The sequence below is a fragment of the Vipera ursinii genome (genome assembly GCF_947247035.1).
Source record: "Vipera ursinii genome assembly, chromosome: 5".
NCBI lineage: Eukaryota > Metazoa > Chordata > Lepidosauria > Squamata > Viperidae > Vipera > Vipera ursinii.
Window position 1 is genome coordinate 61101637 of NC_139518.1, and position 14761 is coordinate 61116397.

The 14761-nt window shown below is 36.2% G+C and overlaps 1 protein-coding gene across 4 annotated transcripts in view; it reads left to right on the forward strand.

Annotated features, from left to right (window-relative positions):
- The first annotated feature begins 455 nt into the window (after positions 1–455).
- Positions 456–14761, forward strand: part of LHPP (phospholysine phosphohistidine inorganic pyrophosphate phosphatase) — a 133398-nt gene continuing 119092 nt past the window's right edge. For 3 of the 4 annotated variants that reach the window (XR_014492733.1, XM_083364535.1, XM_083364536.1), the window contains exon 1: positions 456–594. Coding sequence is in view for 3 of the 4 variants with exons in the window: in XM_083364535.1 (XP_083220661.1) it covers positions 467–594 (128 nt within the window). In the remaining variant the exon portion in view is untranslated. Of the gene's footprint in view, positions 595–7480; positions 7536–14761 lie in introns of those variants that run through there. The other variant, XM_083364537.1, reaches the window with a different exon arrangement.

A 14761-nucleotide genomic window follows, 5' to 3' on the forward strand; every position in this document is an offset into this window, starting at 1 on the left:
GATTCGCACAGCCAGCACTGCAGTGAGAGAGAGTGAGTGAGCCAGGCAGGGGCAGAGAGCTGCGAGTGCGAACGTGCCCCCCCAGATGTTGCGCCTGGTGCGGCCGGCCCCCCCCTGCACCCCCCCACGCTACGCCACTGAGAGAGGGAGAGGAGCATCTCCGGGACTCAGAAAGGAGACCCAAGGTGTCCAGAGGAGCGATGCAGATCAACACCTCCCCAAAGGCACACATTGCCCAGTCTCCTCCACGGAAGCCCATCACAGGACTAGCGAGAACCTGTATCATTAGGGCCCAGTAGATTTCCGCGGCATTTGCGCACACCCCCCGGCAGGAACCGCCGGGTTGAGCGACAACTACATTTCCCAGGGTCCTTCGCAGCCAGGAAGAAGGGGCGGGGCCTCGGGGCGGGGTGTGTCTTGCTTCCCAAGCAGGCTCTAGCTGTGCTGGGGGCGGGGCTTGTTCGGTATGGCTGATGGGGGTGCAGTCTTAGCGGGCGTAGAGGGAGTGTTGTTAGATATTAGCGGGGTGCTTTACGATAGCGGAGGCGACGGAGGCGGAGTCCCCATTCCTGGATCTATAGAAGCTGTACAAAAGTAAGTGGGAGGCCTGCAGCAACAGCCTGCGAGGCTTTTTGTCGTAGCAAAAAAAAAAAAAACCCAACCCTTCCTGCTACCGACCGAAAGGTCCGTCCTCTCTTTATTACCTGCCAGCTTGGGTGGACTTCTTGGGAGAAGTCCGGTCTTCAAGAAAGGGCGTGTGCGTGGCTTCTGTGGTTTGTGCAACCAATGCAACCAATTGCGGGTGCCGATCTGTTAACTAGAATTCAGTAAACCATAGGTTACTCGCTTGCTCTTAGCGTTAGATTCACATATAGCGCCAAGCTGCAAACCGTGGACTCCAAACCACACGTGAGGATGATTTACACAGCACTTTAAACCCAATCTTCTCCTTAGTATACTGTGGGAATGCAGGTTTTTATCCCCTGCAATGAAGCCTTCCTTATGGTGTTAGTTGATACTTGGAGTTGGCAGAATGACAGTTCCTATGATTTTATGGAGTGCTTTTATTAATCTGATTTATATCCTGATGCAAGCAAAGCGGACCCTTGGTGGTTCACTGTTTTACCAAGCAAAACATGGTAAATATCCCTGCCTCCCCAACAAATGATAGTTACGTTTTTAAAAATTAGTCTGGAATCCTGCACATGCTGATTTGGGAATATCTCTAGTTCCTTTCACTGGGAATGTACTTTGCTCTTTCAAATAATATGTGTGTGCTAGATGGCAAAGAAGATAGTACAAAGTTATTACCATAAAATGCTAATATTCTTTTAAATTAAGATAATGCATGTAGCTAAAGGCAAGTTGTGTGTGTGCACATCTCCTGATTTTTTTTAAGATAAATTATTTTTTGCTATATGCCAAAACATCTACTACAGAAGTTGCCGCACCTACAAGATTAATCAGTATTATTGCCCTCCATATGGATATTGCAGGATCTTCCAGTTAACATGGCAATTTTATGCCCATTTACACAGCAGGACTTAGTTTTGAATAAATAGCAAGGCAGGGAAGAACTTTTTTATCCAATTCTTCTCAACCACTGTACATTGGAAATACTGGTATTTTTCCCCTAATAATTTTGTTTGTGTGCATGTTCAGGAGAAAAGAAAAGATGGACATTTCTAATTTGCTCTGTACATACGATGGGGAGGTATAAAATGGAGGACTGAGCAATATTCTGAATTGACCCCTCTATTGCCTCCCCCCCCCACTTTAGTGAGGCATTGGCAGAATTTGGGGAAGAGCTTTTTCAGGCCAGATTCTGTCCAATTTAAAACTTGATTTTTCTTGTCTTTTTTGCCTCCCTTACTGCACCAAATTTGATCCTACCGTGATCAAAAGCAAAGAGTGATTATATTGACAGATAAATGGGAGTCCTGGCCCCTTTACACATTTCTTTTCCAACATCTGATGGACTGCAAAGAGTAACACTCATAGTTTTTCTTTTGCTTTCTTATACAGTAGCTGCTTTTACTTAAATTGATGCCCGCTGGCTACATTGGCTAAAACGTCAGTCCTAAAGGAATGCTGCCTAATGGTTACAGAAGTTGTGTTGTGGTGGCTGTCCACATGATAATGTCTTTTTTCCCCTCTGTTCATGTTCTTATCCAGGAATGGAGTACTGACTTTTTTTGAAATAGGGAAGCACAATATATTCCTGTTTTATTACTAAAATGAAAGGACTGTTGAATACTCATGAATTATATCAAGAACAATTATGTTTGTCCCTTTTGTTTTTGCAATCATATATTCAGTATACTCTACTAATACTGGACAAATGTTACAAGTTATCTAAACCAAATTGACTGTATTTCTTTGATTTCTTTCTTCCCTCTCCTTCCCTATTTTGAGCACAAAATCTTGCTTATTGTCTGATGCTCTAAGTCTAAATACTACATTTCTTAAGTATAGATATTAGCATATTAAGTCATAATTTCACATATAAATTGAAAAGTAGAGTAAGTTATGTTGATTCAAATGTTATCAGGTTAGCGTCCTTGAGTTAAATGCAAGAGGTTGAAGTTCTGGAAATTAGCCAATCCTAATTATTTTATTTATTTATTTATTTTAATTCCATTTATATCCCGCCCTTCTCCGAAGACTCAGGGCGGCTTACAAGCTTAGCAGTAGCCTATAATATTAATTTGGGATTAATATTCAAGTAATTTGTGTTATCCACTTATTTGACCCAAGGGAAGAAGAGAGGAATATATGTTATCTGCTTTGACATGCTAACTATAACTTTGTAGTCCCAGAAAGTTAAATCAGGAAACAGTGAAATTGATTTGGGCTAAATCTGCATTGGTACAACTGGAGCTGATGTTTACTTAAAGCTGTCTCAATATTTTTTCAATCTGCCAATTATCTGGGAGATTCTGATAGTTTAAATAGGAAAACATGATATCAGAATTGCTAATAGAGTTTGTTCAGCCAGAACAAACAAAAGAATGTTGGGAAGTTTTGTTAGATCTCTTGAATTTATATCTGCTTAATTTTGTTAAAAATATTATCAGCATTTTATTATATTTCCACTCAAAGCATCACTGTTAATAGTTCTGCATCAAAAAGTATGTGCTGAATTCTGCAACAGATGCATATATTTTAGCAGAAGTCATTGTCTTAACTGTTTTTTAACACTGAGGTGACAAATAGTGTATGCATATATACATACATGAATCCACATGATGTTTTTCTCTTCTTCATAAAAAGCTATTTTTAATAAAATCCATATAAAAGAGAAATCTTCCAATAAGTGTATTATAAATTAAAATGTGTAACTGGGATATTCAGTAACAGCTTGTTCACCTGCTTAAAAACCCATCATAAATAAAACATGTTTTAATTAGGAAAAAACTCTATGACTAAAAACATCTCTCTCTTACTTTATCTGCTTGCTTTGTGTTCAAGTAAGCTTCCATGGAAGTAAGTTCCACTAATCCCACTGGGACATGGATAAGAAAGTGTTCTTAAACATCAAATTAAAGTTGATTTTTAAGCAAATACAAAAATGTAGTGATTTGTGCTGGAAAAGAAATAAGAATGGAAGTTGAAATAAGGCTTTTTTTCTCTTTAGAATTGATTGTAAGAGAAATAATCTTTTTAATATGAATTTATTGTTTTTCATAATTTAAAAGCCTGACTAATGCACGCAGTTGTGAGAATAATCAGATTCAGCTGCTGAATTTTTTTTATAGTAAGTTTGATTTATCAGCAGCTTACATAGACAACCTATATTTTAAAGCAGCTGATCTTCAGCTTATATGTCATGAATGTAATACTTTGGTGGCAAGCTTACATTGACCTATGTGAGGGAAAGTCCTGTTTTTATTCAAATCTCTTTCTTTTTGTTTGATACTAATAGAGGTTTGTCATTTCTATCATTGTTTTAATAATTTCCAAAGTAGTAAACATGAAAAAAAATAAATTTTAGTACCTAAGCTGCTTCAGGACATCTTTATTTTTTCTTTGGAACATATATTGATTGTGTTAGTTTTCAATAATTTGTTATGAAGTGTGACCATACTCTGTCTGCTTTGCTCTTACTAGCAGTTAATTGTATGGACATTTTAGTGTGAGAGTCACAAGAGAGCCTTGATTCAATCAGCCATAGTATCTCCTCTGTTCTGTGCCATTATTGCTCTGATTGGTTTACACAGCCTCAAGATGAAGCAAACAGTTTGCTTTTCATGTTGGTACCAGTGAGGAGCTGCCCAGTTGCAGTACAGAAGGTGGTTAAAGAGCAATAAAAATAGCCAGCTTCAGACTTGTTATTTGCATTTACAGCTGTGTGCTGATAGCATACCTATTAGCATATACATTTGAAAAGCCCACAGCAGTTGGACATTTACAACATCCTGTTGTTTGACCCGAATACGGCATCTGTTGGCACAACTTTCAACAGGACTCTTTAGAAGAGGAGCGGAAATCTAGAGCACCATGACCTGGTGGAACAGCTGGATGGTCAGGTTAGAATAAGATGCCTGCAGAGTCTTACAAGAGCAGGATTGCAAACGAGGTAGCCCTTGGAATTGTAAAACAATTTAAACAGTTGGGGTAGGGAAAGGGGGAGAAATAACCTCATGGAGAAAATATGGATAGTCTTGGAAACCTCTTTATAAAGATATTCCTGTGAGTGGAAAGGTTGGAAATAGTGGACATGTTAAAAACATGAATTTTGCTTTGTTATAATATTCCCTATTTATGTGTGTTTACACTGCCAATTTCCAAACATTTAATTTTCCAAACTGTAAGACCCTATTGGGGATGAAGCCTAATTTTTCCTGCGACCCCAAGTATTTAACTTGTGCTGTGAAGTATAAGAAATTCAGTCAAATATTAAATAACAGCTACACGGCAGAAAAATATGTATTAAAGGCAGAAAAGGAAAACCAAAGTAGGGGATTAGTCAAGATAGTAATGCATTTCAAGATAACAAGCAGTCTTTAGTATTCTTTTTTAAATATTTTCCTATTTTAGAAAGAGCAGAAGAATTGTGATTAGGGAGAACTCAATAATAATAGTAATTTATTTGAATAGATTTGACCATTTTGTAACATACCTTGCTGGGATATCTCATTATGGTTACTTAAGGCATATAGCACAGAATTTTGAATATCAAAATTAACAATTAAACATGTTAGTAATCTCTAAGTTTAACTACTACAATGGCTTTGTAATAAACCTGCCATTGCTTATAGTTGGCAAACCACAGTTTGTATAGAACATGCTTGCTAGATTGGTTTTGGGATAACACAACAGGGCCATTCCACACATATTAAGAGTGTGTTTGTAATTATATAAGCTGCCAGTTTGTTTGTAGACAAGAAAAATATAGGTGAATGGATTCAATAGATAAAAACAACATTAAATTTACCACACAAGGTTATTTAAGGACAGCCAATTTATCACTGCTTACATACTAAATAAAGTCAACATAAAAGAGGTGGTTTTATTTACCATTGGTTTGATTGGCAGTACATTTTTGATGACTTTTTAATAAAGATTTTTCAATGAAATTTAATATTATTAAATGTACTATAAAGTGTCTTAAGGCTTCTGGAATTGGCAGTTTAAATATCCACGAAATAAATGTTGTCACTTCATGTTTTTAATCTAAATGGAATCCATTACTGCTTGCTTTTAGTCTAAATAGGCATTTTTGTTATATTTTATTTATTTTTATTTATTTTATTGAATTTATATACCGCCCTTTCCCGAAGGACTCAGGGCGGTTTACAGGGTACTTAAAACATTGATACAAAAATTAAAAACAATTAAAAGAATTATCTTAGTTGAAATGGATAAAGGACTATGGGTAAAAATGGAAATTATTTTTTTTTGCCAAGGAAGTTAACCAAGTAAACTTGGAAGGTTTAAATAAATAACACAGCAAAACAAAATAATAATTGTAACATCCAGTCCTTATTTACTATGTTCATTGTCAGTTACTCCAAGGTAAGTATTAGGTATCATCAAACTATAACCTTGCTATTCCAACATATCTTGCCTGAGAATTTCCTGTGGATCAATTCTGCTGAAGAGTCTCATAAAAAAGCACTGTTTTCCCAGTCAAGCAGTTATGTATGATCTTTTATTTAAGATGCATCACAGTAATTGTCAATTATACCTGCCAAGAGAATGATCTCTGTTCTTCCACAATTGGGATAGAGTTAATCATCCTGATGTGTGCTTTGTTGTCCTTGCGGTAATTAGTAAATTAGCCATTAGTTCTTGGGTACAAAAACACATCTCAGAGCTCCAGCTGCATTATAATTAATTGTTTATTTCACTTCTTGCAAGCTATCCCTGTAATATTGTTATATTATTTTTTTAAACTATGCATCAGCTGCTTAAAAGACCCTGTCCTTTTCTTACTGTAAATTTAGCATGGTTTTAATGTGGTAGAGCATATAATTTTAATCTTGTTATTTGTATCCTGTCATTGGGTATACATATAAAATTATTTGTTCCCTTGTTAAGTTAATAGAAAAACTAGGATCGGTGTTGTGTAACTCTGCCAAGGCCTTCCATGAAAATCAGTGGTTTCAGAGATCTGTATCAGCACATCTTAATTTTCATAATTTTAAGAATTGTTTCTGAATACCTATAATCACATCCAAGGATAGCCTGGGTCACATAGTACATTTATCATGCAAATACTGCCTTTGGGAATTGTTGAGATGTGGATAAGTAGTTAGAGTTAAGACCGAATTTCAGGCAGCAATCAGTAGTGAACCTGGAAGAAGCAGCGTGGTAGGAAATCTGCCTTGGGACTGTGTTATGTATCGGTGTTATGCTTACAGTTTTATTAAAAAGGCAAGTGCATGACCGAGTTACAAGAATCAATTTGGTGTAGTGATGAAGACACCAGGCATGAAACTAGGAGACTGTGAGTTCTAGTCCGGCCTTAGGCATGAGGCCAGCTAGGTGATCTTATGCCAGTCTCTCTCTCTCAGCCCTAGGAAGCAGGCAATGGCAAACCACTTCTGAAATCTTGCCAAGAAGAGACTTGTCCAGGCAGTCCAGTCAAGACTGAAGACAAAACACCCACATATACCCAATATATAATTTGTAGCAGTTTTGGTATGGTACACGCTCAGTTTGATTCTGTCTTGCATTTCAGGCGTTCAGTCCCATTGTTTTTTGTTAACAATAGTAATTGGTGGTTGCCAGAACCAAGGAATTTAGGTGAACCATTCTACCACTTTTCACTTTTCTAGTGAAAAACCTGCAGTAACAATCATAGCATAACACATTACATAAAACAATATCTCTTAATGGCATTGTCCTTAGCTATAGTTTCCTAACACTTTAGAATACCAAAATAACTTTTATTAATGTCTATCAAAGTAATATTTGCATTTAATTCTTTTGCATTTTCTGGAAAATAGTTAGCTGTGACCCAGTGGCAGCTTGCCTTGAAGCTAGACCTTGACAATGTGACTTCACATGAAATGGACCAAATTTCTGCAGTAATTATTATAATTCATATAATGACATTTATAGAAGTGATTTAAAATAACACAAATAATGTATGGGTATATATACTAATATAATTTTTATATTTTATATAATACATGATCAATTTCTACAAAGGATTGAGGGGAAAGTAGATAAAGATAAAACTTGGAAATGACTTACAACTGGAACATTAAAAAAAGAAACTGAAGGCTTGATTTTGGCTGCTCAAGAGCAAGCCATTGGATTTAATAAAATCCAGGCCAGAACTGAAAAATTGTCAAAGTGCAGATTGTGCACAGATGGTGAAGAAACAGTAGATCAAATACTCAGCTCGTGCATGAAGATTGCACAAATTTACAAACAATGACATAACATAGTCACTGAAATTATTCTCTGGAACATCTGTAAAAATAATAATGTTCCAGAAATGAACATTTAGAAACATGGAGTTTAAAAAGTAGTCCAAAATGAGGAGGTTAAAATACTGTGGGATTTCTGAATATGGATCTTGGCTCATAATATACCAAATTTAACTGTAGTTGAAAAGAAGGAATTCTACATTATTTATTTTATTTTATTTTAATTCCATTTATATCCCGCCCTCTTACAAGCTTAGCAGTAGCCTTCATTCTATGTATGTGCCTGCTTATTAGGGCTTTCACACACACCCCAAGCGGCATTATTACAAAGTCAGCTTAATTTCCCCCAACAATCTGGGTCCTCATTTTACCTACCTCGGAAGGATGGAAGGCTGAGTCAACCTTGAGCCTGGTGGGATGTGAACCTGCACTAATTGCAGGCAGCTGGTGTTACTTAAGGAGGCATTAGCCCACTGCTCCACCAATCAATATCAATATTATTGATATACAGCGTAGAATACTATAGTAGAATAGAAGATGAAGAGTTGATGATCACTAGCTATCAAAATCTGGAAATCAAAATTGAAAGATTATGGCATAAAGTCGCTGTGGTGATCCCAATGGTTATCAGAACATTGGATGCCTTTATCAAAAAAAAATCTTGGACGATGATTGGAAAATATGTGTATTGACAAAATTTCCATCAGTCAATTACAAAAGGCCACACTGGTTGAATCTGCATATATTCCATGCTGATACATTACTACTGTTCTTGGGAAGCATTCAATTTGTATGAAGGCCAACACCATCTAAATAACTGGCAGAAATCAGGAACAACTTGATTTCACATTTTTGTGAATATAATAATTGATTAAGCTTTTATATGCTGCCCTGCCCTCCGCAACTCTGGATGATGTACAACAAACAAAGAAGTTGCAAGCAATAAAACAAAAAATAAAGATAAAAGATGGCAAGTGCAGTGAAGTGAGGGGTGCCAATCTCCTTCATCAAAGTCCTGGGTGAAAAGTCAGGTCTTCCCAGTTCTTCTAAAAACAGCAGAATGAGAGGTCATAGAGCTCTTGGGTGGAACATTGTTCCAGGTAAATAACACAAATGGCATAATTGGTGTTAGTTACATAATGTTATTGTGCAAACTGTAAATCACTATTTCAGTACTTAGCTGACACTTGTGAATAATGGACACCCTCTTCAGTTAGTGATATTTTATTTCAGCTTCAGTGCCTTTTAATCTGCTTTATTGACCCTTGCTGTGCTTCCAAAGTAGTGAGAGTTCTTGTAGTAAGATTAAATAGTCTGTTTTGTCAAATAATGACAAAGGGATGCTTCAAGTTTAAAGCTATACTGTGACTTCACAATTGCTTATATTAACGTTCTGTATGAAAAATGACAATAGTTCTTAGATTAGACCAAGCTAGCTTTTTTACTTATACATGTATATGCTACCCTAGTCATACAGTAGTTGACATGATCATATAAGAATGATACAGTCATTGAATTATAAGCACCAAAGAAATACATAATCAGAATTCCTTAACAGTATCCCTAGCAACCAATCCCATGCAGACACTTTCTCTGTGGGAAGAATTAAAGGAATGTCTGAGACCCCAAAAATCATGCTGGAAAAACCAGGTCTCAGTTATTCTTCGAAAATTTCCAAGATTGGGGGTTGATCTGATCTTCAGAGGAATACTATTCCAGAGAAGGGGGCAGAGACTGAAAAGGCCCTACCGTCTCTAGTTGCTGAAGAGGACACTTCCTTGATCAGGATCCAGAGAGAGCCCCTTCTTCCATATCTTAATAGATTGGCAAAGAGCCCCTGGGAATAGATGATCTTGAAGATACTCAGATCCTAATCCCTGAAGGACTTTAAAGAAGGACTTAAAGAAGACAACCATTGAAGTACACCCAAAAGCAAACTGGTGATATTGTTTCCCAAAAGGAATAAACATAGAAAACCCTTATCATGGGTTATAGAATTGTGGTAATCTGTGGGTTAAAAAGAACTACAGTTGATTGAATCATTCTCTCTTTTTTGTTGGAAGGCATTAGCTAAGTAATGATTAAAATGGGCCAAAGAATTGCTTCCTTTCTATTAGTCCCTAGTTAATTGTTTACCAACAGATGTTCTTTATATACAAAGCGTAATAATGATTTCACAGTGGAAGTGTTGTATTGGATTTGACTGGCTTTTATAGATTATAATTAGCGACTTCAAAGGCAAACAGTTAGCTATCCATCAATATGAAACAAAGGCCAGTATAATACGATTACTGGATTATATTATCCATAAAAATGTGATTAAGACAGCTCATAATAATAGTAATGGCAAATTCGTTTCCTGGGCTGCTCACACAAAATAATAGCTCAATTGTCAAGGTTCCTATAGAAAAATAAGGAAAGACTTTCTGAGTTGTATGACTACAAAAATAAGTTTTTCATAAAATTTACACCTAAATCTTCATAACTATGCTGGACATTCAAAGATCAGGGGACTAGTTGCTGATCTTTACATCTTTCACTTGCATCTAACAGAAATTAAACCCTAGTAAAACTAGGCAACTGGGCAACTATTTTCTTGCTTTAAATTAGAATAATAGGATCAAAGGGACAATTTGTGTATGCTTGTCAAAATTCATCTGTGAGTTTTCCAGTTGCCACAGGCTACATTTGTTAATATAAACTACTTGTAGAATTAGTTTCTACCTCATGCTGTAATTGGCTCCTTCCTAAGACCATAGTTGATTACTTTTGATTTCTAAACAACCATGCTGGATGTTTACATGCCAACTCTGCATAAGCATGAAAAGCTAGAATATATCTAAAATATTCTTATTTTCATCCTTAATATTTCTGTTGGCTAGTATTTGGGTCTACTTCATTGTTTTGGGGCTAATGGTTACCTGGGAGAGCTGTGCTGGCAGCAGCACTCTCATAATCATGAGAGTAGGACAAAACCAAAATTTGATTTAATTTCATTAAAATGTAATTAAAAATCAAATGAATTATAGTGTTAATATAATTGTGCCCTCATGCATTTAATTTTTCCCTTCTGTCACCAATTATGTTTTGGTAATTGAGAAATAATTGGTAATCAGATAATTACAATTTGGTGACCACTTTAGAAGGCATTCTAAGAGCATATAAGGCCTTAAAAACCACAAATCCTAGTCCATATTAAAGGCCTGATTAGTCTGACATCCTTTCTTATTATAATGACCAACCAGTTTCCAAGGCAGGAATTGTGAAAGTGTTATTCCTTTCTTGTTATAAAACTATTTATTTTCATAACATTACTGTAGTCAGATCCCTTTTCTTCATAGTTGTTGTAGAACAGGGGTCTTCAAACTTGGCCCTTTTATGACTTGTGGACTTCAACTCCCAGAATTCCTCAGCCAGTGTGCCTGGCTGAGGAATTCTGGGAGTTGAAGTCCACAAGTCATAAAAGGGCCAAATTTGAAGACCCCTGTTGTAGAATGTTGGTGATAATGATGACTTTGCAGTCATTGTGCTATGATGCAAGCATCCCCGCTCCCCTTTTCAGTTGTTCCAGATCTTACCAGTTCATGAGATTTTAGCATTACTATCCTGGAAAACCTCTCACCAGATGCTGAACATTTGTACAGTTTCAGCAATCCTGTGAATCATTGATCCTTTCTTAAGATTTTTTTTTTAAAAAGTAAAAATTTGGGGCCTGCACAGATGCCACTTCAGAATGTCATGGACATAATGGAAATTAGAATCAGTCTCTTGAGAGTGGAACTCTTAACTCTTTCCACTGATCTCCAAATGTATTTCACTTCCATCTGATTTTCTCACATTTGGCTGGCTGAAAAGTTATTGCACCTCAATCCAAGACTCTTGTTACTACAAGTTACTACTATCTATCTACCTCCAACAGAGTATTATACTCCCTGATGTATTTGTTTTTACCTTGCAGGATTTTGCTGTCTTTCATGGTGGCAATTTATGCTATTTGCTTATTTTATTTCAATCTACATTTAACAAGTAAATTCAGTAAATACATAAATAACAGTTCCAACATGGAGGTACAAGAAAGATTTGAAGCATAAAACTGCATAAAATTGTAAGCAAGGTAAAATCATAGTATAGGATATCTGAAACATGACCACAATAGATTGTGAAACATCTCCTGAAGCTGCAACAGAGATTCAATGAAAAAAACACATTTTCAGTTGATGTAAGAGCAAAGGGGCAAAATCAAATATGGTTCATTTCATTTGCATGCTTCAGACGTGAAAATGATAAATAAATGAGTCATTTGTTTATATTGTCTAGGCTGCACCCAAACCCTTGCTTAAATTTTTCTAGCGGCTTTTGTTATGTGTGTGTTATTTAGTGACATCATTCCAGAGGCACTTAAATGATGACTGCGTAATCAAGATTAATATATTAAAACCAGGACCCTTCTCCATTTTTAAAAAAAAAAACTGGTTTGGTCTTATTTGATTGATAGCATATACCGTACATAAGATATGAATTGTAGTTTAGCTTCAGGTGATGAATGTATGTCTTCCAAATGGCCACCTCTCATTTTAGATGACAAAGAAGCTGCCTTACATGTGACAAAAGGATGAATGTGGTCTATCATTCTTGTAAGAAACATGTTTGTTTTAATCTGTTGATATGACCAGTTAAATAAATGTTGCATTAAAATTTCTAAGATAGAAGGATAAATCTTGGCAGTAAGTTGTTGCTTATTTAATTATTGCATGTAAACAATGACTTCTTTTGAATTTTCTGCTCATCACCCTAGTATTGTGGGATAGTCTCCCTGGTTTCTTACCAGTTAAAGCAGGAGTCCCCAGCTCCCGGTCCGTGTACCAGTACCAGGCTGCAGCAGGAAAGCCCCATCCAAAGGATTCAGGCAGCACTCAAAACCACACCCCCTCCAGTCCATGGAAAAAAGGCTCTCTCCACAGAACCGGTCCCTGGTGCCCAAAAGCTTGGGGACCTCTGAGTTAAAGGGAGTAATATCTGCACAACTTGTTACTACTGTTAAGCTTTCAGTTTAGCTTCTTCTATGGTATTTAGGTACGTCTATAGAGCCTTGGAATGGAGCTCTCACTTCTGCATTCTGTGATTTCAACCTTAACTGAACTCTGTTGCCTTTTGGTGATGGATGGTCATATCCCAATAGATTTCATTGGAACTGGGCAGCATGCAAATTTGATAAATAAATAAAAAAATCAAAATGTATACCATTCAGAATCAAAATATGGCCTTGGAGAGTTTTAATCTCATCCAACACAAAAAATAGCTTTCTCTTAAAGTGGTCAAATTTTCTCAGTATTACAATCTTAGTTTTGGTTTGTTTTTTTCAAACAGCATACTTTTATTAACTGGCATTCTTTTGTTGTTCTGTACAGCCCATGCTTATTAAAAATTAGCCTTTTATATGGCTTTTTTTTGCTGCACATAGTAATACTTATCTCCAATACTCTCCTTGTAGAGGGGCTTAATTCTTCCCTGTGACTCTGCTCTCTTTGGTGTAAACCTCCCCCCCCTCAGAGAAACAGGTAAATTAAAAAGAACTAAAAAGGTATCTCAAAGCATTGTCTGTGAACACAAACGAAGCTTAACAGTAAAGGTTTTAGAACAAAGACAAGAGAATATAAAAATGAGTCAGAAGATAATGAACCGAGGTTATCCAGGATGAATCAATAAGAAAGGATGCTGTAAAAGAGAATTTGGGACAGTATTATTAAGAGGAGACATTAATGTTCAAATAGACATATTCTTGTTATAGTTCATTACTTAAAAGTAATAGAAACCTTGTTAGTTTTCTATGAAGAAGCATGTTACGTATATATGGACACACTTAATGTGTCTGTTAGGATTTCAGTACCTCTTCCACTTACAGCATCTAGGTTAACTGGTTTTACCACCATAATCAGCAGATTTGTATAAGAAGGTAATTAAGACAGTTGAGCCCAGTGAATTTTTCTTGGTTACAACAAATATCCCAGAAACTTAACAGCTGCCGGTTGCTGGTAACAATTTAAATGATAACTTGAAGAATAAGATATAGTCCAACCCCCTGCTCAGGCAGGAAACCCTATATCAGACAAATGGCTGTCCAGTCTCTTAAAAGCTTCCAGTGTTGGAGCATTCACACCTTCTGGAGGCAAGTTGTTCCACTGGTTAATTGTTCTAACTGTCAGAAAATTATATTGAACTAGTGGCATCCTGGATCATTCAAAAATTCTGATAACTGAAGAATGTACTTTGTCTGCAAGTTTACTTCACCTTTTAAAAAAAACTAATAAGCTCTCCTACGAGATCAAAATTTTAGGAAATATTTTCACAAGCTGTAAACTTTCAGAAATCTGTGTACAGTAATATGTATACTGTACGCTATGTTATATTGTACTGTGTAGTAATTATTACTACTGTAATTTGCCTCCAAATCAAGCCTGGAAAGCTAATGGATTGGGTTTCCATTTCTATATTAAAAGAGGCGATCCACACAACTGTCAGGGATTCCTGAGTGCTGGGTTTCTTTGAATGTCTGTCACATGTGTTCATCTCATTACAAGCTATTGGCATATGAGAGGTAATATCCGACTCTGAGTAATGTCTATGCGCTTAGGATAGCAGGTTTTTAAATAAGCAAATAAATGGAAAGTGAAAATAGTGAGATTTCTTTTTACCAAAAGGACCTCTCTATTTGAAAGTCTACTTCCTAATCCCGGTATCTTATTCTGAGTTCCTTAGAAAAGGAGAAAAGGTAGATTATCAAGAAGGAAATGAAGTGTCTCTGTTCAGAGAGTAAATGGAGAGGTTAATTAAAAAGCAAAACATTTGCAAACGACATTGAAAACAATAAATAAAGCTAT